Source organism: Sprattus sprattus (genome assembly GCF_963457725.1).
Source record: "Sprattus sprattus genome assembly, chromosome: 17".
Lineage (NCBI taxonomy): Eukaryota > Metazoa > Chordata > Actinopteri > Clupeiformes > Clupeidae > Sprattus > Sprattus sprattus.
The window spans coordinates 26,768,986-26,790,689 of NC_137915.1; the positions used below are offsets into that span (position 1 = coordinate 26,768,986).

The 21,704-nt window shown below is 41.8% G+C and overlaps 1 protein-coding gene across 1 annotated transcript in view; it reads right to left on the minus strand.

Annotated features, from left to right (window-relative positions):
- Positions 1-4,959: 4,959 nt before the first annotated feature.
- LOC308378698 (F-box/LRR-repeat protein 7-like) overlaps positions 4,960-21,704 on the minus strand; it is a 28,598-nt gene continuing 11,853 nt past the window's right edge. The window contains exons 3-4 of the mRNA XM_080855663.1: positions 8,097-8,651; positions 4,960-5,763 (exon numbers count right to left, since the gene is read on the minus strand). Of these exons, the coding sequence (XP_080711789.1) occupies positions 5,024-5,763; positions 8,097-8,651 (1,295 nt within the window). The 3' untranslated portion in view covers positions 4,960-5,023. The remainder of the gene's footprint in view (positions 5,764-8,096; positions 8,652-21,704) is intronic.

Consider the following 21,704-nt stretch of genomic DNA (forward strand, 5'->3'; position numbering starts at 1 on the left):
ATTCAGCCTTTATATTGTCCTATTGAACAAATCTTTAAAGCCAATAAGATTTCTTATCATAGCTATGCTGATGCAGATTTGTAATCTATTGTAATTCTTTGTTCTTTTATAATTTATATAAATTAGCTGTTTTAATCTCTTATTTCTCTATGTTCTTTTATCTGCTCATTTGTAAAGCACTTTGAATTACCAATGTGCATGGATTATGCTATATAAAACCTTGGGCCTCATTTATAAAACGTTGCGTAGAAACCATCCTACATTTTGTCTAAGACATTTCCTGAAATAAGCTTAAGGGCCTCATTTATAAAACGTACTTACGCACAGAATTGATCTTAGACTGTGCGTGCGATCAAATCCACGTCTAAGTACAGATTTATAAAAACCGTCTTAGACGTAGAAAAGGACGTATCTCTACGTCTGGTTTTAGTTCGTGTAAGTACATTTCCTTGTGGCAATACTGGAGTACTGCAGGAATTTAGAACTCAAAGCGCCGACACGCAGTTTCATTATCATCATCGTGCACCACCGTCACCATTAGGGCGAATGTTTCGCTCAATAAAATCAATTAAACTATTAGAACAATTCACACATGAATGAGATTCACGTCTAATAGGTATTCCGTTTTTATTTCACAAGTGTAAAACATTTCGCTCAATCTATAGCCTATAGAAAGTCTAATAGTGGCTTAGTTTTCATTAGGAGATATAGCTGCATTGGCGTTGTTAGAGGATATTGCCAACTGCGCAATAAGGAGAGAAAGGGTTTTTTCGTGATCGCGCACACTTTTTGACACAGGATGATGTATGGCTGATAAGCAGGTAGGCCTACAGCTTGTCGAGAGCGTTGTGCCCAAATAGCCTCTCGTCTACAGAGGCGCACCAGATGCAACCAGGCCATACACGTTCAGGTTTTGTCTGTTCTTGGATTCCTGGCTACAGGAACGTTCCGATGAGAAATTGGAATTCATTTAGCAGAATTTTGCCCGATGTTCTTCGCAGTATTATCACTTTATATGCCCGTAATGTATTATATTTCCATATAGTGACCAGGAAAAGCAATATGTGTAAGAGGATTTCCTGCGTAAAACAGGGTTCCCAATGTATTTTCATCCAGATTGCGCACACTCAAACAGCCTAGGAAGACCACTTTAATACAGCACATGCCCGTGCGCGATTGGTAGTGGAGCACAGCAAAGGCATGCCTAAGGGAAGGTGGCGATGGCCAGCGAGACTCCGATGCTGGAGCAGCAGTGCGACAGTTGCGGCCGCTGGTGCTTCGGAGACGTGCCTTCTACATGTCAAATACTTTGCTTTTGCCATTACGCCACCAGACAGGCTTTTCTAACGATGTTTTGGCCCGCATCTGCTGTTCCATCAGCAGAACGTCGATGTCAGCCTCACTTTAATTCTTCTGTTTACATGTTTCTTTCCTGCTTGCCACTGTCACAGAGAGTTTGTGCATTGAGGATGCGCTCTGTTTGTGCATTGATAATATGCTGATTAGATTAAATAGGGGCGTTTTGAGGGCGGAGATTCAGTTGCGCACAATTTCACGACCATTTGTGATTTATAACCGAAGGATTGGCGTACACGTGTTTTTTGTGTGTACGTCTGTTTACTGTGGATCTCACTTACGCTCATTTCAGGAAATGTCTTAGACAAAATGTAGGATGGTTTCTACGCAACGTTTTATAAATGAGGCCCTAAGTGAGATCCACAGAAAACAGACGTACACACAAAAAACACGTGTACGCCAATCCTTCGGTTACGGTTATAAATCACAAATGGTTGTGAAATTGTGCGCAACTGAATCTCCGCCCTCAAAACGCCCCTATTTAATCTCATCAGCATATTTTTAATGCACAAACAGAGCGCATCCTCAATGCACAAACTCTCTGTGACAGTGGCAAGCAAGAAAGAAACATGTAAACAGAAGAATTAAAGTGAAGCTGACATCGACGTTCTGCTGATGGAACAGCAGATGTGGGCCAAAACATCGTTAGAAAGCCTGTCTGGTGGCGTAATGGCAAAAGCAAAGTATGTGACATGTAGTAGACACGTCTCCGAAGCACCAGCACCTGCGGCACGAGCAGCAGAAGCCGCATCTGCGGCAGCAGCACCAAGGCTTTGGTGCGCTCCACTACCGACCTGTGCTGTATTGAAGTGGGCTTTCTAGGCGTTCTGAGTGTGCGAAATCTGGATGAGAATACATTGGGAACCCTGTTTTACGCAGGAAATCCTCTTTCACATTTTGCTGGGCACTGTATGGAAATCTAATAAATTGCGGGCATATGGGATAGTATACTGCGAAGAACATTGGGCAAAATTCTGCCTAATGATGACGGGGATTGCTCGACTGGTCTCCAATTTCTAATCGGAACGTTCCTGTAGCCAGGAATCCAAGAACGGACAATACCTGAACGTGTATGACCTGGTTGACTCTGGTGTGCCTCTCTAGACAAGAGGCCATTTGGGCACAACGCTCTCGGCAAGCGGTACCTGCTTTTCAGACATACATCATCCTGTGTCAAAAAGTCTACGCGATCACAAAAAAAACCCTCTCTCTCCTTATTGCGCAGTTGGCAATATGCTCTAACAACGCCAATGCAGCCATATCTCCTACTGAAAACTAAGCCTCTATTAGTCTTCTTATAGGCTATAAGTTTGAGCAAAATGTTTTACACTTGTGAAATTAAAACGGAATACCTATAAGATGTGAATCTCATTCATGTGCAAATTATTCTAATAGTTTATTTGATTTTATTGAGCGAAACATTAATTTGGCCTTTCACCATTAGCCCAAATGAAACTGCGTGTCGGCTGTCGGCGCTCGGAGAGTCCTGAATTCCTGCAGTACTCCAGTATTGCCGCAAGGAAATGTACTTACACGAACTGAAACCAGACGTAGAGATACGTCCTTTTCTACGTCTAAGACGGTTTTTATAAATCTGTACTTAGACGTGGATTTGATCGCACGCACAGTCTAAGATCAGTTCTGTGCGTAAGTACGTTTTATAAATGAGGCCCCTTATTTTATTACCGGCATCCTAGGAACAACCACATGAAGCACATCATCTGAGTGGCCTTCCTGCACAAATATGGCTCCCTATTCTTTATATATCTAAGGTGGATCTGGAATATAAAGTGGTACATGCATTTGCATCTGAGATGGTAGAATACACACAGCTGACCCCATTGAAAAGGTCAAGATCAATTAATCATTTCTGGGGTGACACCAGCTTCCAGGCAAGATCAGAGGGTAGCTTGTTCCACTTGTTTGTCCCAAAGAGGATAAACATGCAATGAACCTCAACTTGCCTCGAAAAGCCTGAATACCAAGATGACACTGTGCGACAACAAGTCACATTCTGATTATTTACCATAATACTATAATTTTCAAATTACTTCCAGTGGTATCTGTATCAGCTGTTGGGTCAGCCATGTTTGTGTTAGTAGTTGCAGCTCAAGTGGTCCTGCATGGAGAGCTTGTGTATTGTAAGTAGAAACACTTCTCTGTCACTCTACTGAGCTGGTTCCATCGGAATGGCTTTCAGGACTTGGTTGCCAGTGCAGTCTGTGGCCACCTGCCACAGTGTCACATTAAACTATGCGCCATATGTTCATTCAGAGCCAAGGCCAATAAAGCCACATTGCTCTTTCACTGAAAATGCTATACCCTGGGCCTCTTTACATGGAATTATTCCCGCACAGTTTCCATTTATGTTGCCATAGGACATTTATCTAACAGCCTAACAACAGTTTGCCAGACAGGGAATTTGTGGTTAGGCCATTTCTCCTCTGGCTCTAAACACCATATGGCGCATAGTTTAATAAAAAGGCATTTAGAAATCTAAGAACTGGTGGGAACTAAAAATCAGAAGCACCTGCAAGACTTGGAAGGAGTGCATGAAACAGGGTGAACACTAATCTCAGCTCACAGCCATAGGTTCTATTTGCCAGTGCTCTAAGTGATTCATGGCAGTACAAGAGTTACAGGAACAACATTTCAAAGATACAAAATCACGCAGATTAGGCATTACACAATGGGCACAATCCTTACTTAAGAATCCAAACTACTGTCCTAACTAGCTTAAATTGTGTTTTACACCCAGATGCCGATAGCATGGCTACCACTTGAAGAGTGTAGGACTACGGGATTATTGTCTTTTATATATTTAGGCAAGTTTTCATGTCAAATACCATACCATATCTAGTATGTATGATGTATATGTAGGTGCTGCTGCCAGTGATACATGAGGCTAGTTTAAAAGAGAAACCCAAGCTTTGGAGCTGTAAGCAAGGAGACAGATTCACTGGAGTAGTCACCTAAGAGACACGGTGACAGCATTGCTGCTGAACTGTTATCAGTGTGAACTGAATTAAATCGGGAAGGGTGGTTAAGGACCCTTTTCGAAAGTACAGCCTGAGCTTTCAAAACATATTTCTTTCCCACTTTAAAATAATTGAAACAACTATAACTGTAACAAAAAAGAAAATCAAACAAAGTAGCTTTTCGTTTTTAATTAAAAAAAGTGCTTCCATTTTAGAGCTTAATACTAAAACACATCTATTAGAGCATTACAAAACAACCCTTTATATATAAAAAACATAGCAGCATCACATTTATGAACTGATCGATTATCTGGCAGAAACCTCTTAATACCTTCACCTGGAAAAATGTTTGTGATGCATATAAAGTGCAAATGCTCACCCCATAATGTTGAGGCAGTAAATATTTATAATATGATATCATAACAGCTTACAAAGTATCTGAATTCATGGCATTAAAAAGAATATCCCTCTTCATAAATACACCAACACTGAATATTCTTTGTATTACAGGTGGAAACGACAGCAATCACTTTATTAAAATGCAAATATTGCACCATATAAAGTTTTACCTTAGTTTATATTATTGTCTTATCTTAGTCAACAACATCAATAAAAATATGCAGGGAGAAAAAGGACTCCATTTGTCAATGATGAGAATTTGTGTTGCCCCCCACCCCCCTCCTACACCCTCAGTAGAAGGCAGGGATAGTGTGTTCGATGACACAGCGCCGGCAATGGCGTCTCACCAGCCGAAGTGCCTCTGCAGGGACTTCGCACTCCTGCACATTGAGCAGCTGCAGCTCGGGGCAGTGAGTGGCCAGTACGCGCAGCCCTCGCCCGGACACACTCTCACATGCCCGCAGGCTCAGCCTCCGCAGGCCTGGGCAGCTCCGCGCCAGCTGTTCTAGCCCTAAGTCTGACACCAGTGGGCATTTGCCAACATCCAGGGAACGCAGCTTCGGGCAACTGCGTGCCAGGTGGCCCAGACCGTGATCGGTCAGCCCCTCACAGCCCCGGGCGTTCAGGTAGCGTAGCCGTGGGCAGTAGCGGGCCACATAGCGCACGCCAACGTCAGTGATACGGCAGCAGTGTGCCAGGCTCAGGTAGCGGAGACGGCCCTCCAGACGTGCCACCTCGCGGAGTCCAAAGTCACTCACCAGTCGACAGTCGCTAAGGCTGAGCTCGCGGATAGCTGGGCAGTGCAGTGCCAACTGACGGAGGGCCTCATCCGTCAGGCGCTGGCAGCGACGCAGGTAGAGGTGGGTGAGACGCGGGCAGTGGGAGGCGATGGTGCGCACGCCTTCATCCTCCAGTGAGAAGCAGTCGGTCATGTCCAGGTAACGGATGGCGATCTGCTGGCAGGACGGAGGAGACAGAGGAGTCATAGAGGAATCTTGAGCCAGACTGATACAGGTGACCTTGGTGCAACCTAAAATGAGAAAAAGAATGTTGGACAACATATTCATGACTACAAACATGAATTATCATCAGACAAAACATTCTCCTTTCAAATACAAAACTGATTTGTACAATCATAGCTTATTAAATACAACATACTAGCTTAGCAAACTTTAGACATGCTTAACTAAAAATAGCCAGAGGAGGCCAGTATTGCAGATTCACAAATGTAAATGAGGGAATACAATTGCCTTGAGGTCTATTGAGGTGAGATCCATCTGTCTTTTGGTGTAATACTATGTTGTGTTTTAAATCAACTTCATACCATCGTATATTCACAGTGGAGACACATGCTATCATGTAAGGGATAACGGCCGACGAGCTGTCCAGTTCTACGAAGTTAATGGACGCTGCGGGGCAAAGAACACCACGACGCAGAGTGATGTTGCTCCGCAGAAGTTATCCGTTATCCGTTATCCCGCTTATCTCCCGTTTACAACATCCAAAACGTTTTTTATTTTTATTATTATTATTATTATTATTTAGAATTTCCTTTATCTTTAGGAAATTTAACATGCATAATAACCTGATGAATTCTTGATTTGAAGCCTAGTGCTCCCGTTAGAGAAAGTAGTGAGTGGAACTGGACCTTTAGTTTCCCCGGGCGTTGCTGCAAAGTGACACTCATGAGTTCACCTCTGTAAAGTAAACGGACACACGGACACAGCAGGTATTGTTCATAAGGTTTTACTATTTACAGTTGAACTCCACGTTTCCGTTGATGGTGAAGTTGGACAGAGCAACAGGGAGGTCAAGTTTAGTAATTTTGGTCGAAGGCTCACAATCGAGCCGGCTAGTTAGCCGTGTGAGCTACCATCTGTTTCAATGTTTTTTTTTTCTAAGCGCCTACAAGCCGCCTACAAATAATACAGCCGCCTACAAATAATATTCGAGACTTTCAGTTAAGAATTACAATACTCTACAACATTTGTGTAGAACATAAACAACTAACCGAGTCAATTTAGACATATAAAAAGTCGTGTAGATAGCTTAATTGACATAAAACATTGCCCACTAACTTGTCCCAACACGCCGCCATCTTGGTTCAAATTATCCTAGCTGTCAAAAAATAAACGTTACGTTGGTTGTCAATGGTAACCATTCAAGAGCATTGATATGGAACGGCGATTTAACGTTTCTACTGGGACTACGTCCAAGGTGTCCGGTTATACGAACTTAATGTACACCCCATTAGCCAATCAGAAAACAGTATTTCGTTCCAGAGGGAGATAAATCAGATTAACTGATGTGACAGACATAAGCAACTGTTACATTAGGTATGCAGCCCTACTGTGCCAGTTGTAGGACACAGCCCACAGTGTTTAAGAGAAATCAACACTGAAGAAAACCAAAAAGTGCCAAGGTCTTTAAAGTGAAAACCGCCAACCAGAGGTTACATCAGGTCTGCATAATCTTTAAGAGTATTATTATTTATAACCGTTTATTTTCCGCATTTTCTGCTGTATCAATATCTCTATGGTTTGGATTCTGTAAGACCTGTGGCAGGAAAGGCCCTTATTGTGGTTAAAACCATTAGAGAGGGAAGCGATCCATGACAGCGTAATGCGGTCTTCAGCATGATCTTACTTCTCAGAGTCTTTATTCAAACGGGGGGAAAGAGAGAGATTAAGTGAAAGAGAGATTAGTCAAGTTAAAGGCATTAACCATTGGCAGAAGAATATTAACCAAAAGTTTACTTTGATTGATTATCCTTTGTTGGAAAACCATTTTTCTTTGCGGTAACAATTGTAACAAATTGTAAGCTTTTTTTGTCAATGAGAGAGACTTCCTCTTCTTAATGACTTGGACTTTCCTTGACCATGGAATTATGGGGACTTTTCAATAATGAGAATTGCTTTTTAGCATGTCACTCCCCTAATGAAAGCAGCAGACAGACGGCCTGAATCTCTGTAAGGTTGGGAGTCCAGCTTTCAAAGACGACCAGGCCTTCGCCTCTGTCTCCAGAGAGTACTACGCTGGCAGTGATTCTCTCCATTTCTTAATGCATTTCCCAGCTTGCACAGGCAGAGAAAACAGAAGTGCCATGAATCACAAATTCTTTTTTTTTAGACTCTATGCTTATGCCACAATGTCATAAATGTCGGCAGCAACATTCAGTTTTCGAGAAAAATGCATTTCTGTGATCCATTAATGGTATGTTTCAGTTTGATTGGGCCACAGTTGTGGAAGTGAGGGTTGCAGAGTAGGTTCTATTTGAGCACCCCCTATTGGCCAAACAAGTGTGCGTTAGGCAACTAATGCAAGATAATAATACACCATGACTGCTTAAGTGTTTGTTGTTACCTGACACATCAAGGTGCTCCAGGTTGGGGCAGCGGGATACGACCTCGAACACAGCCTCATCCGAGACGTTGTAGCAGCCAGCCACCTCTAGGTGTCTCAGCTCTGGGCAGCACAGCGCCACCGTGTGGAGGCCCCTGTCAGTGAGCCGACGGCAGCCGCTGACCACCACCGTCTCCAGGGTTAGGCACACGTTGGGCGTGTCCTGGCACAGTCTGTGCGTGAGTACTCGCAGGGCGCGGTCTACGTGGAGCAGCTCTCCTCCCAGCCGGACGCTGCTCCAAAGACGTGGGTCCCAGGCCAGGTTATACCAGCGGCGACAGACTCTAGCACATCGACACAGCTGGTTTGTGGACAGGTGGGAAAACATCTGAAGGAGGGTGTTGTCTGGGAGGAGGTCGACAGGGGCAAGGGGATGGTGTCCTGGAGAAGGGTGCACGAGGGCAACTGTCTCCCCAGAGACAGAAGAGCTGGAGTTGTTGCCAGAAATAATGGTTTGTGGAGCGAGAATCAGAGCAGGACTGGGGGTACTCAGGGTCCGCATGCTGAGGTCAGAGTCTGGGAGGGAGGGAGAGAGAGAGAGAGGGAGAGAGAGGGGCGGGGGCAATTGGAGAGAAATAGTCTTGTCAGTCTGTACTACTATTTCCTTTGAAACATTTGCAGTCTCTACCAATACAAGACTATTGTTTCCATCATAGTTATACACTATTTTATTATATAAAAATATTTTGTCAAAAATGTCTTGGTCAGGGTTTAAGGCAACAAGGGCTTACACACATTACTAATACTTAAATGTGAAAGCCTTCAACTGCATTAAGAAATGCATGTATTCTTTTGCTCTGGGTTGTCATGGATGTCATTAAGTTGTTATAGTGAGTTTGTGTTGAAGAAGTGTCAAGTTTATCTTAAGTGCACTTGTGTATCCAGCTTCTACACCTCCTCATCAGAGGGACATCTGCCCTTCAAAGAGCTCATATTTAGCTGTTGCGGTTGCCTCAAGCTGATGTTCTGTGATTGGTCATAAACAAGCTTCTTCACAGATGTGGTTAATTGCAAAGGGCTTAGGAGTTTGTATGGGAACTGTGCGTGGTGGGCTGAGAAAGGGGGGAAGGATAAAATCAGGGATGATGAGGGTAAGCTGGCTCTCATCACAGTGGCGTGCGAGGAGAAAGAGGACTCCTACTTCCAAGCTCCCAACAGAAGGATGTGATCCTGAGGTCATCGCATGAGCCTCAAACATCATCCACAGATACTATCAGCCTCTGAGTTCATAGAGCACCAAAACATTCTAACACACACACACACACACACACACACACACACACACACACAAGGATGAAATCTAGTTGACTATAGAAAAGGGGAGGCTGGCGGAGTGATGTCACCCCTGGATTTGGACAAAATCCCTCTGTTATGAGGTAGAGTGAGGCGCGGGGGCCAGTGTTATTGGACTACTAATGCTACAGCCTCTTGAGAGGTAATGTGGCATGCAGAGGAAAAAAGACCTGCAGTTTTATTGCAATTTCTCTAATGCCCAAAGTATCTGCCCCCACACTTTCGCGCAGAGAGACAGGGGTTTCTGTGAACAGGTGGAGGTGGACAAACAAAGCCAAGCTACATTGCGCTCATGTATTTGTGGTGTGTCATGTAAATTTGTGGTGAAACTAAATTGAATAAATGCATCAGACAAAATATATGACAAATCTTCACAATAAATGTGGTCACAATGTAAACTATATTTACAATAGTGGATAGCTGGGAGAGTGTTCGCATTATGGGTTTAAGACTTTAAATTGTTTGATTCAAGTAATGAAGAACGATAGAAGAAGGAGGAAGAGGATGAGGAGAAGAAGAATCTAAGTTAAATGTTTCAAAGTCTCTCTGAAAATGATGAAACAGCTGTTAACCCACAGCTCATCATGCTGTAGCCATTGGTGCTTTTTGTATCTCAGGCTCGTGTCACATGTATAGGAGATCCATCTTGAGTCACTTGTAGATTTGTGAGAGCCCAAACAGGCAGACAGGTCTACTGTGAGAGTCTGGCATGCAGATCTGTATTCCAGACCTGACGGAGGGCCGCAGTGCCTCGTGGCTAAGATGACATACACAGATGACATGGGCCTAGACTCCGCTATCAGGGTGAGGAGCAATGCTAGACAGAGCTCAACACTCATGAACCCATTAACAAACGCAGGGGGGAAAGATAACAATGACACCTATTGACAGTTTGAAGGGATCTGATGCTGTGTAGATTCTCTGTTGTATTTGATACTGATATAGGCCAATAGTAGTCCTCACAAACATCACAGAGAAAGGTCTGCTTTTGAAATATCAATGTCAGCGGATGGAAATGATGGAAGTTAATCATACATACATAGTCACACATTTGGCACTAGTTAGAAACACTTTGTTTTTAATAATAATTTGTCTCATGATTTAAATTATCGCATTTGTCATGGGTTTACCATTGGTTTAGGCACCAATGAGCTCATGTAGATATATGCTTTATGCTGATGCACACACTTAAAGCAACAATGTGCCATTTTTTGGAGTATGTTGTTTGGTCATCTTCAAATTCCGTTTGATGGTATATGATCATGCGAAGGACAGGTAAACACATATGTTGTTCCAACTAATCAACCAGGATATGCACAATGTAGTTCTGTGTTTCGGGCCGGAAATCACCTGAAATCACCACCACATAGTGGAGATAGAATTATTGCATATAGTCAAAGCTATTCAAAGAAAAAATGTCGGAAAACTATTTCCAGCGCCTGTGTTTGTAGTTAGTCACTATTTATCATGTATCATTTATCATTTATCATTTCAGATAGCCATTACTCTCAAATATTTGTCAGCTTATCCAAATTAATACTACCTCCTCTCAGGTCAAACAAACCCCAACTGCAGCACATTATTTAAGCCCATAATAAGTCATTTGCAAGAGTTTCAACAGATGGTTTGTGGGAAAAAAAATTAAGACGGATTAATATAGTAACAAAAATAAATAACAAAAAGTGGAATCATATTTTGTAAATTCAAGTTATGGGACAAGTCTATACATAAACTACTGACCACGGTTTGTATTATGATTCATCCGAGTAGCAGACTCACTGAAAAGTATCTGAAAAAGAAAGCATAACAAGAGCAGGGGATCTGGGGTAAGCCTGATCTAGGGTCAGCCTGATCCCCTCTTCCGTACTGGAAACAGTGGCTCTGCTTGGGTGGTCTGTCTGCCCAGCGATGCTCTGTAGAGGTAGCATGTAACACACTCAACACCTCCAAACTGAGGTATACACAGCTTGAAACAGTCCCAGAGGGTGTACGTGCTGAAATATGTGACATCATTTATTAATACCTGTTAGATTTTGATCCATCCAGCAGGCCTTGTTTTAAGTGCATGGATTCCCATCCAGTCCATACTCTGCATTCCAGTACAAAAGCCTATAAGAGGTGGGTCAAAGTATCCCCGTGGCTAAGTGTTTAATCTAGCACTTCATAAATAAGAGCAGACCATGGTTAATGCCTTATGTGTGTGGAACTTTATCCTTTGTTTGGTCAATGAACTCATCTTTCCTTGTTCTGAAATACTGTAAGAGGTTGTAAAGTTTTGTTTAACACTTATTTCCATTAACTGCAGCATTTACTCCTGTTATGTTGTCTGATGTCATTGTTGCACTCCTCATGTCCCATTTGACACCTCATGAGGAAGTTAAAGGCGAGGTTGTAAAGTTAAAGGTAGCACTTCATAAATAAGGTTATATAAGCTTTTGATATTGGAGTCATTTTTCAGTAAAAAAGCTAAGCGGTTAATCTAAAAATAATGGAGCTGAAAGTGCGCATATCAATGTTTACATTCATTGACTGTTCATCCACCCACCGAGGCTTAAGGCAGGACAATAAGCCAGCAGCCACTGGCCAAGAAGCAGCCTGCAATGCCATGACTACATGACTGATCAGCTGAATGTTCCGTTACACACAAAATCAAAGTTTTGCTAATTAGCGTAATTTTCTCTGCTGCACAGCTGGTGAATGAAGACACACTTTTGGTTGCTAAGTGAGGATAAGCCCTCATTGTTTAAGTGTTGCTGTACTCAGTGATGAAGCACCTGAGTCCTCTCTTTGAATAATCCAATGAAACCATCAAGATCCTTCTCTAGTAGTTGTACCCAAGGCTTATTCAGTTGATCTGAGAAACATCTGGATCCTTGATTGATGATGATAACCATATGTATTCAACCAAATGACTCACATTTTCTAATCAGCCAATTCTCAATAGTGAATATTCTATATATTTTTAATTGAAGAAAAATGATACTTGGTTCCCAAAGTACATGCATGCTTTGGGGAGAGCATAACAAAATGGAAACTGTACATAACTGCCCACTCAAAAATACTGCCAGCAGACATTTCAAATTGAAGTTTGTTTTAATTTGCTTTACAATGTCTGACATTACACTGATGCGAGTTCCTGCTCTGAAAACAGGACCTTCCCAAACTGAATGAAGAGGATGCTTCATTCAGTCTCACACACAGGACAAACACAGCCCTTGAGTTCATTCTGCACATAAGGAATCACGCAATCACACAATCAGACAAAACACTCAAGACTAGCCAAAACAAATTTGTCAAACACACAGGAGCATGTAACAGTTACCCAAACGAGAGGTGAAGAGATAGGAAAAGACATCATTTAAGGCAATATTTAAGCAGTTGGTCAATGAAATATATCTGTGGTAAACATTTTGGTCTTACATTTGGAGATAATTCTGCAGGTGTCTACAGATGTCCTCATAAACTGAATGCGTTGACATAATTGGTAGTACATTTGATGTCCTACAACATTCACACTCATCGATCAGTTGTGTGTCGTGTTTTTTTCACGAAATGACAGTAAGACTGAGCATTAAAGTTTTTAGGAATGTGAACAACATGGCTGAAAATGGATATGCTCTGATGTATTTAGATGAGCTGTAACCCATCCCTGTCGTGTGAAGTCTCAGTTCTCTGGAGAAACTGCTTGTCCTCCCTGAACCATGCTTCATCAGTCTGGTTTGAGATCCTGTAATTACAAACATATCTCTTCCAGCTGCATGAACTTGACATGAACTGGCAGTGGAGGAGTTTTTTTCTTTCTTTTTCTTCAGTTTGAGATATCAGGCAGAAAATAGTTGAACATCTGGTCTTTAACTTGGAGAGCGCACAGCAGAAAGACAAAAAGGATAAAGAGAAGGCACGCTGGAAGGGAGTGAAAGAGTGACTGAGCAAGTTTGAAGAAACAAAAGATTGGGAAAAACATATGGGACTCCAGTGCGTCTGTACAAAGAGGGCACTTTCTGTAGACACTTGTTGATGATAGACAAACTTTGAGCGAGGAACAAAGGGGCACTTGGGTCTTTATTGTGGATACTCATTTATCATGACACAGCTTTAACGTGCAAATGTGTGACTTGCAGAGAAGTGTTATGAACTAGCATGGATGACAAACCTAGGGTCGTCAAACTTCTAAGAGAGCAGTAGGGACAAAATCATCAACATACAAGGACCACAATCTTGAGTAAGTGTTTCCTTTAAAAGAACAGCCATGGTAAACTACAAACCACTCATTTAGATCAGTCCTGCTTGATCTCCCAAGAAACATAGTTTTAATTTGATAAATGTGACTGTTGTCTCTGAAAGATGGCCTTTGCATAAAGAGAACTATCCACAGAAATGATCATTGCTCTAGTTCTAGCTCTACTGATAAGGCCATTCATCTGGCCTTTCAATGTGGTCTCCTGGTGCTACATCAACGGTTACACCCAAAGGACTCATATCCTTGTGATGCAGAATTGCAATAGCTACACACAAACCAGCTTCGGAGCCTTTGGCCAAAAGCTACAAAACCATTACTTCAGTGTTTTTATCCCCGACAGGCTCCTTCCCATTGTACTCTTCCAAGATCATCTCCCTGCCAATTGAGAGATGTGGAGTGGTGTGAGAAAGTCACAGTCATCTCCAAATCCTCTCTGGCAGAGTTGAGGCAGAGCTTAATGCATCCTCTCCAAAATCAAGCAGGGGAAATAAACCATGAAATGGAAAAAATGTCCCAAGAAAAACGAAGAGCTGCAGGGAGCAATGAATATGTAGAGAGCTAGGCCTAAAGTAGAGGATTCGATTATGTTCCTGCTTCTTTTAGATTATTCAAATAACTAAAAGGGGTGAGTAAATGTTTCATGAATGATCAATCCCTCTGTCTAAGGTCAAATGATAAAATGACTGCAGGATTACCTTTGTCTACAGTGGCTCCTGTGACGTGCGGTGAGGTTCGCAGCTGGTGAGGCACAGAAACCGGAAGTGATACGTCATTCCGATCTCTAGTTGTTTAAAAAAAATAGAAATGTATACATCATACATGTATATATGCTTATGGTTTAAAAATTGTCATCTCACCATAACTGAAAAAACGTTATGTTTTATTGTCTAATACTATTACTTTTAAACGATTATTATTATAAGAAGTTATGCGGCTCAATAGTCAACTGACTTTTACGAGGCTGTATAGGCCTACAGCTAAACGTGTCACCATGTCAAATAAGATATTAATAGTTACAAGGTAGCCCTCCCACCAATGATATGGCTCATTTCAATTTGTCTAGGGAAAATATAACCTTTTACACAACTCGACAGTGATGGGCAGTAGCGTCACTACTTGTAGCGACGCTACTAGCTTAACTACATTTGTCAGTAGCGTCGGTTTTTACAAAACCAAGTAACTTTTCAGTTGCTAAGCTCTTTTATTGATCAAGTACCGCAGTAGACTCCTTGAAAGCTAATTTATCCTGGACCTTTCTGAGGCTTCCCTGCAGCCATCAAACACAAAAATTAAGCAGTACATCACTTTAGGCGAGACGAGTGAAAATAGATAGATAGATATCGTCATTTCAAGTAGGCTACACCAGACGCTGCTCATACATTTAAAATTAATTCTCCCCTAATTTTAAATGGGTAGTTTGCATGCAGATTCTAGACAACCGGATAACTAGAATGCTGTTGATATTTAGATACAGCTGAAGATGATGAAAGTTAAATAGTGAAAAGTCCGTGCTGCCTGCTCAGGGAGTCGAATTGCGAAAATGCACGAAATAGACGAAAGATGAAGGTAGGCGAGGTCTTCTGCACTCATTTGTTTTCATCTGCGTTTGAATACCTGACTCAACAGCCATACCTTCAAAAGTACGTCACTTTACAAGAGACGAGTGAAACTAAATATGTTTTCAGATGCCTTCTTTGTAATCCAAAGAAAATGTTCCTGTCAATGTCAATGACATCCAACACAAACATAAGAACACACGAATTTCATCCATTCAACCGTTTTTATCTGACTGACAGTTGTGTTGATCCCTAAAATTGCATTGACTTGGCATGCAGTTTGTTTAACTGAAAGTAGCTTCTAATGTATCAAACTACTTTTGACAGGTTTATGTAACTTAGCTTGCTACTTTTTTTTTTAGTGGTAGCTTCGGTGAAGTGAAGCTGAATTTATTGTAGAGTAGCTGATAGCTTAGCTCACTACACATATCAAGTAGCTTGCCCAACACTGCAACTCGGACATCGAAGTTGAGAAAAAAACACTTACATATTTATTTACACAACGTATTAACAAGCAAACAGTTAAACACCACAGACATAGCACACTATACCAAAATGTTCTACTGACCGGTATAATTTAAAGTTGGTGCACTTTCGTTGGAGCTCGTAATCCATTCACGGCTCCCCTGCACCTAGCAGCCTTTAGCGAATGTTGCGCATGAATATGTCCAGTTGGGAAACGTGAAATACTCCAATGCAAATGTCAATACCTTCGGTCCCGTCGTTTGAAGCAAACATTTTAGCTCCACCATTGGTCTCCCATTATTAATCATTTCACGTTTGGACTGCAAGTCCAATTTTGAGAACTGCTTCAGCTTAGCAATACAACCTTCCATTTTTGCCGTCAAGTAGAAGCCTAGAAGAAGCCCAACTTTAAAAACAACATATACCCGACAATTGCGCTCTGGCTCGCCTCCCTTCCAGCAGCAGTGGTACTGCCTGCCTCAGTAACAATATTTTTCAATGCGTTTTGAGCTCAACTCAAAGGTTCTACGCTTGCGCACGCATGCGTAAAACCCAGTTTGGAGTGATTGCGCAATCCTTAGAAGTCGAAGAAGAAGTCGCGCAAGGGTCGCGCAAGGGGCTTGCGCGGCCTCTTGCGCTTGCGCTTACGCTTACGTAAGGAAGCATGAATCAGCCTTTACTGAGGCACTGGCTCAGCTGCCCATAGACACCAATGCATTTCCCTTAGTCCACGGCACGTCCATGTTTTCAGGAAGCGGAAATGCGCAAATTCAGCGATTTTGATATTAAAAATGCTTGAAATGATCGGAATCCTGCAGAAATTACACCCATACCACAGATTAGTAGAGAAATATGAATATTTATTTTATAATATATATAAATATATATACAGCCGCGGAAAAAATTAAGAGACCACTTCAAAATTATCAGTTTCTCTGGTTTTACTATTTATTGGTATGTGTTAAAGTAAAATGTACATTTTAGTTTTATTCTATAACCTACTGGCAACATTCCTACCAAATTTCAAATAAAAATATTGTCATTTAGATCATTTATTTGCAGAAAAATGACAATTGGTCAAAATAGCAAAAAAGATGCAGTGTCTTCAGATCTCGAATAATGCAAAGAAAACAAGCTCATATTCATTTTTAAACTACACAATACTAATGCTTTAACTTAGGAAGAGTTCAGAAATCAATATTTGGTGGAATAACCTTGATTTAAAATCACAACTTTCATGTGTCTTGGCATGCTCTCCACCAGTCTTTCACATTGCCGTTGGGTGACTTTATGCTACTCCTGGCGCAAGAATTCAAGCAGCTCGGCTTCTTTTCATGGCTTGTGACCATCCATCTTCCTCTTGATCACATTTCAGAGTTTTTTTTATGGGATTCAGGTCTCGAAATTGGGCTGGCCATGACAGGGTCCTGATCTGGTGATACTCCATCCACACCTTTACTGGCCTGGCTGTGTGGCATGGAGCATTGCCCTGCTGGAAAAAACACTTCTCAGTATCACCAGATCAGGACCCTGTCATGGCCAGCCCAATTTCGAGACCTGAATCCCATAAAAAAAACTCTGAAATGTGATCAAGAGGAAGATGGATGGTCACAAGCCATGAAAAGAAGCCGAGCTGCTTGAATTCTTGCGCCAGGAGTAGCATAAAGTCACCCAATGGCAATGTGAAAGACTGGTGGAGAGCATGCCAAGACACATGAAAGTTGTGATTTTAAATCAAGGTTATTCCACCAAATATTGATTTCTGAACTCTTCCTAAGTTAAAGCATTAGTATTGTGTAGTTTAAAAATGAATATGAGCTTGTTTTCTTTGCATTATTCGAGATCTGAAGACACTGCATCTTTTTTGCTATTTTGACCAATTGTCATTTTTCTGCAAATAAATGATCTAAATGACAATATTTTTATTTGAAATTTGGTAGGAATGTTGCCAGTAGGTTATAGAATAAAACTAAAATGTACATTTTACTTTAACACATACCAATAAATAGTAAAACCAGAGAAACTGATAATTTTGAAGTGGTCTCTTAATTTTTTCCGCGGCTGTATATATACATATTTTTTTTTTCTTTTTTTCTTTTTTGCCTCCTATGACTGCACGTCCCTGAGTGGCTCAGATATTGTATAAAAATGGCTGCACTGTTTCAGGGCCTGATGTCTGAGACACGCAACATATATGAGTAATGATGCAGCATCAGATAATTTTCTACTTTATAACAGCGCACCACAGCACACTCAGAACAACAAGTATTGCTGATGGCCAAACCCAAACCCAGGGAAAGACTTTTTCTTGGACTATCAACTATTTCTTGGCCCAGCTTTGCAAAACTGTTCTCATGGCTTCACACAAAGCTGTTTTGTCTAACAAGGTCAAGAAGTGTGCTGACATTTACAATACACACGTTATATTGGTACAATATAAGAAATGCTCACTAAACTACAGTTGAAAGCACAGGGATGTGATTGTGAGGAACTGCCTTTCTTCTAGCCATGACTGCTTGTTTTAATCAGCGGAAGTTTTGACAGCTTGATTGCCCTGGCAGTTTGCCCCGATATCCAAGACTTACTTTACAACAGCAGATTAGTGACGTAACACATGCAACCACAGAACACATACTGATTCATAATCTTTACAGCTGTGTGCCAAATGACACTACCAAATGTGTGTAAACTTCACACTGTTGTCTGTGAGCCACATCTCAAGACAAAAACATCACCATCTACGTCCTTCCATCAACTTCCTCCAACACCAGACTGAAGGCCCCACTTTCAACAACCCTTAGGCTTGAGCAAGGCCTCAGCCCCTCAGCTCTAGTAGCAGTGGAACCCCTCCCCCTTTCTTCTCTGCACTCTCAATCTTCAACACGGCCAGCAGACAGACATCCAAGGACATGTCGAACGTTGTGCTTCAACCAGCTGAAAGAAAGAGAGATTGAGTGGGGAAGCCACAAACGTTGTTAAAACCAAGTTGAAAGATAAAGGGGAAGATGAGGGGATTTAGAGTACGGTTCTGGTTTGAAGAAAGAAAAGAAAGAAACATCTTGGTTTTTGCAGCATTGAGACTGTGCCTTTGCATGGGAATGGATCTATATGTGTGTGAGTGCTTGTGTGTCAGCATTTATGGTTGTGAATCAGGGATTTGAGAGCACTATTCACAAAGCTGTAAAAGGAACAAGGAGATACTGTCTAGTGTGAGGAGGTTCTTCCATGCTCTAGTGCTAGTAAGTCCACCATACTGTAAATCGTCACATGTGCAGAGCAGATACACACTCACATACCCTCAGAGGGCAGGAATGGTTTCCAGGACCCCTCCCACACTAATTTGGTTGTGACGAATGGTGCACACTGCGGTTAACTTTGTCATGTGGCCTGGGCATTGCAAAGGCAGACAGGCTCTTGGGGAGATCACAGCACACTTCCTTCCCCGCGCTTGAGGGGAGTGAGGTTAGGTTCATACGGTTTTATGTCATCCACAGTGGTTAGGGTTGCATAACCAAGACCACAAAGTCTTAGGAGCAATCTCAGTGACAATGCATTTGAAGAGCATGCCAGCAGTGATTCTGAAAGCAAGTCGTCATGGTTACCTACTGGTTGGGAACACTTTGAAAATAGCTTTTCTGCACCTAGTGCTGGATCAGTGCATGGACCATTCAGGAACCGTTGTCAGACCAAAAACAGAAGATATCCAATTTCTGAGATTATATCTTGATGCTACATTTTTGCTCTGGTATGTCATTACCAACTTAATATGAAAAAACAATGAGATTGAATACATATTGAGCTCTGAGATCTAACTATAAGGGAAGAGGATGAAGTAACTGAATGCAAGAATGCCAGGGATAGCAGGATACTCATCACACAAATCCAAAGCAGTTGAGGCTTCAGCTCACTCTTGAGAGAAATTTCAACCAATAAATCTGTCTGGATTTATGCCTTCCAGAAACATTGCTCTGTGGTTTGAGCTGTATAAACCCCATTTTCCCAAGGAGCAGCCATGTGTGACGGATACACTGGTGTGCATCATTTACTATGTGGTGACTGCGATGGAATGAGAGCCGATCAAGAATCTAAAGTTTTAACAACTACTTATTATTTCTCTTCTGAACAGTTTTGAATCATAACCAAGGCATTTCTATCCCCTATGAAACTTTGATGACAAATAAACAAAGCTTTGATTGCTATTAAATCTGTCACCTTAGGTTTGAACCCGATAACTTGTCTGCTTTGGCATTTATAGAATGTTTTGAAAACTAAAGTGTTTAAATTCAACTTGTAATACAACAAGAAGTCATTTAGCAATCCCTGCATCTCCATTTGATTAACGTGATTAAGCCAGCATGAGCTAAGGTAGTGTAATAGTATCCAACAGGTACAGAGCTTTGCAGTGATTTGAACTTCACTCCTGGACAGCTTAAGACACCTGCTAGAGACAAGTATCAGTCAATTCAATCAGACAGAACAGAGCCTCATGTTGTCCTCTATTGAACAAAAGCTACATAGCATCCCTCTAAGCCAACATAGGCTACCTCAGTGAGTTTTACAGTCTGCAACACAAGACATTGGTGTCAACTATATCACAACAGTTAATGATAACAAGGAGTTCTATGGAGCATGCACAGTGTCCCCCTTCAATAAATCATCAAATAATTCTATAATTATGTCATGTCTCCCAGCCAGCACCTGCAGTTGATGATATCTTTCCACCATACATCCTTCTGAACTCCTCTAATTCACTGTGCGTAGCAGCCTAAGCTCCTCCCATTCTGCATGGCTTGTACCAACACTGACCATCTTCTTAGCAGACTGCGTATGGCCTCACAGCTGCCTTCATGAGCTCTGGATTCCAAATGCTGGTTTCAGAGAATCACCTTGGCACCTGGGAGACTTTCTCAGGGAACAGCGCATTCACTCTCCAAACAAACCAACTAGGGACGCAAGGAACCTCAGCAAGTAAGCCAGTACCACAACAGCACACATAGTATGGTCCTGCTCTGCTGCCAGTGTTGTGAAAATGATTCGGCTGTCCTCTGATCACAGAATGAACCCAGCAGTATAAGGGATGACTTTTGGGTTTGCTTTAGACAAGACTTGACTGACTGAGAAGACTGACTACAATCAGTTTTTCCACTAGTGTGATTTTCTCATTGGCCAAGGTGTAACCTTGATCAACCACATCTTTAAAACTCTCCAAACACAACAATTCAATGATTATTAAGTCATTTAATTTCCAGTAATGCCAAAATTCAGATTTTTCTTAGACTTAAACATAACTAATAAAAAGTCGGCAAATGAAGAATGGCTCCACCAACACAAATGGGAAGTGCTGTAGCCTAGCTGGTCTGACTTTATTTTAGTCGCTTGGAAGAAAACTGCCCCTTTCTTTAAACGATTGTGAATGAAAGTTCCACATCCATAATCATCTTGGACTGTTCGGTGAGTAATGTCTCCCCTGCCTCTCGTTCTCTGGAATGGCAAAGATCAATATTGACACGGTGCATATACATCTGAGTGGGGATATAAATGGAAGAGAAAAATAAATGGAAGATGGGAGTAATGCAAACTATTTATAAACACAAGGGAATCTGGGGGGATTAGACGCCCGAAAGATAGGTCAGAGTGTTAACATTCTGGAGCCAGCCAGATCATTCCAGGGTTCACTGTTTAGACTGCCCACATGATTTCTCCTCTGTTGACCTCAACGCACCAAAAAAGGAGGAGGACAGTGTTTTACAAATCATATACTAGCCTTGTCCAGCTGCCCAGTCCAGGGTTTTAAATGACCCCCGGCCATCACTGTGCCACAAAACCACTTTGGGGTTTTTCAACGCTGACTGAACCTCATTACACAAAATGATAAGAGTGTGAGCTGTTTCTAAGTTTACTAATAGGAGGAGAAAGGATCATGAGGGTCATCGTGGGGATATGCCAGTGACTAAATAAATAAACAAATCCATAAAACATGGATGACATCCAATCCCAGTTCTGACATTTCCAGGA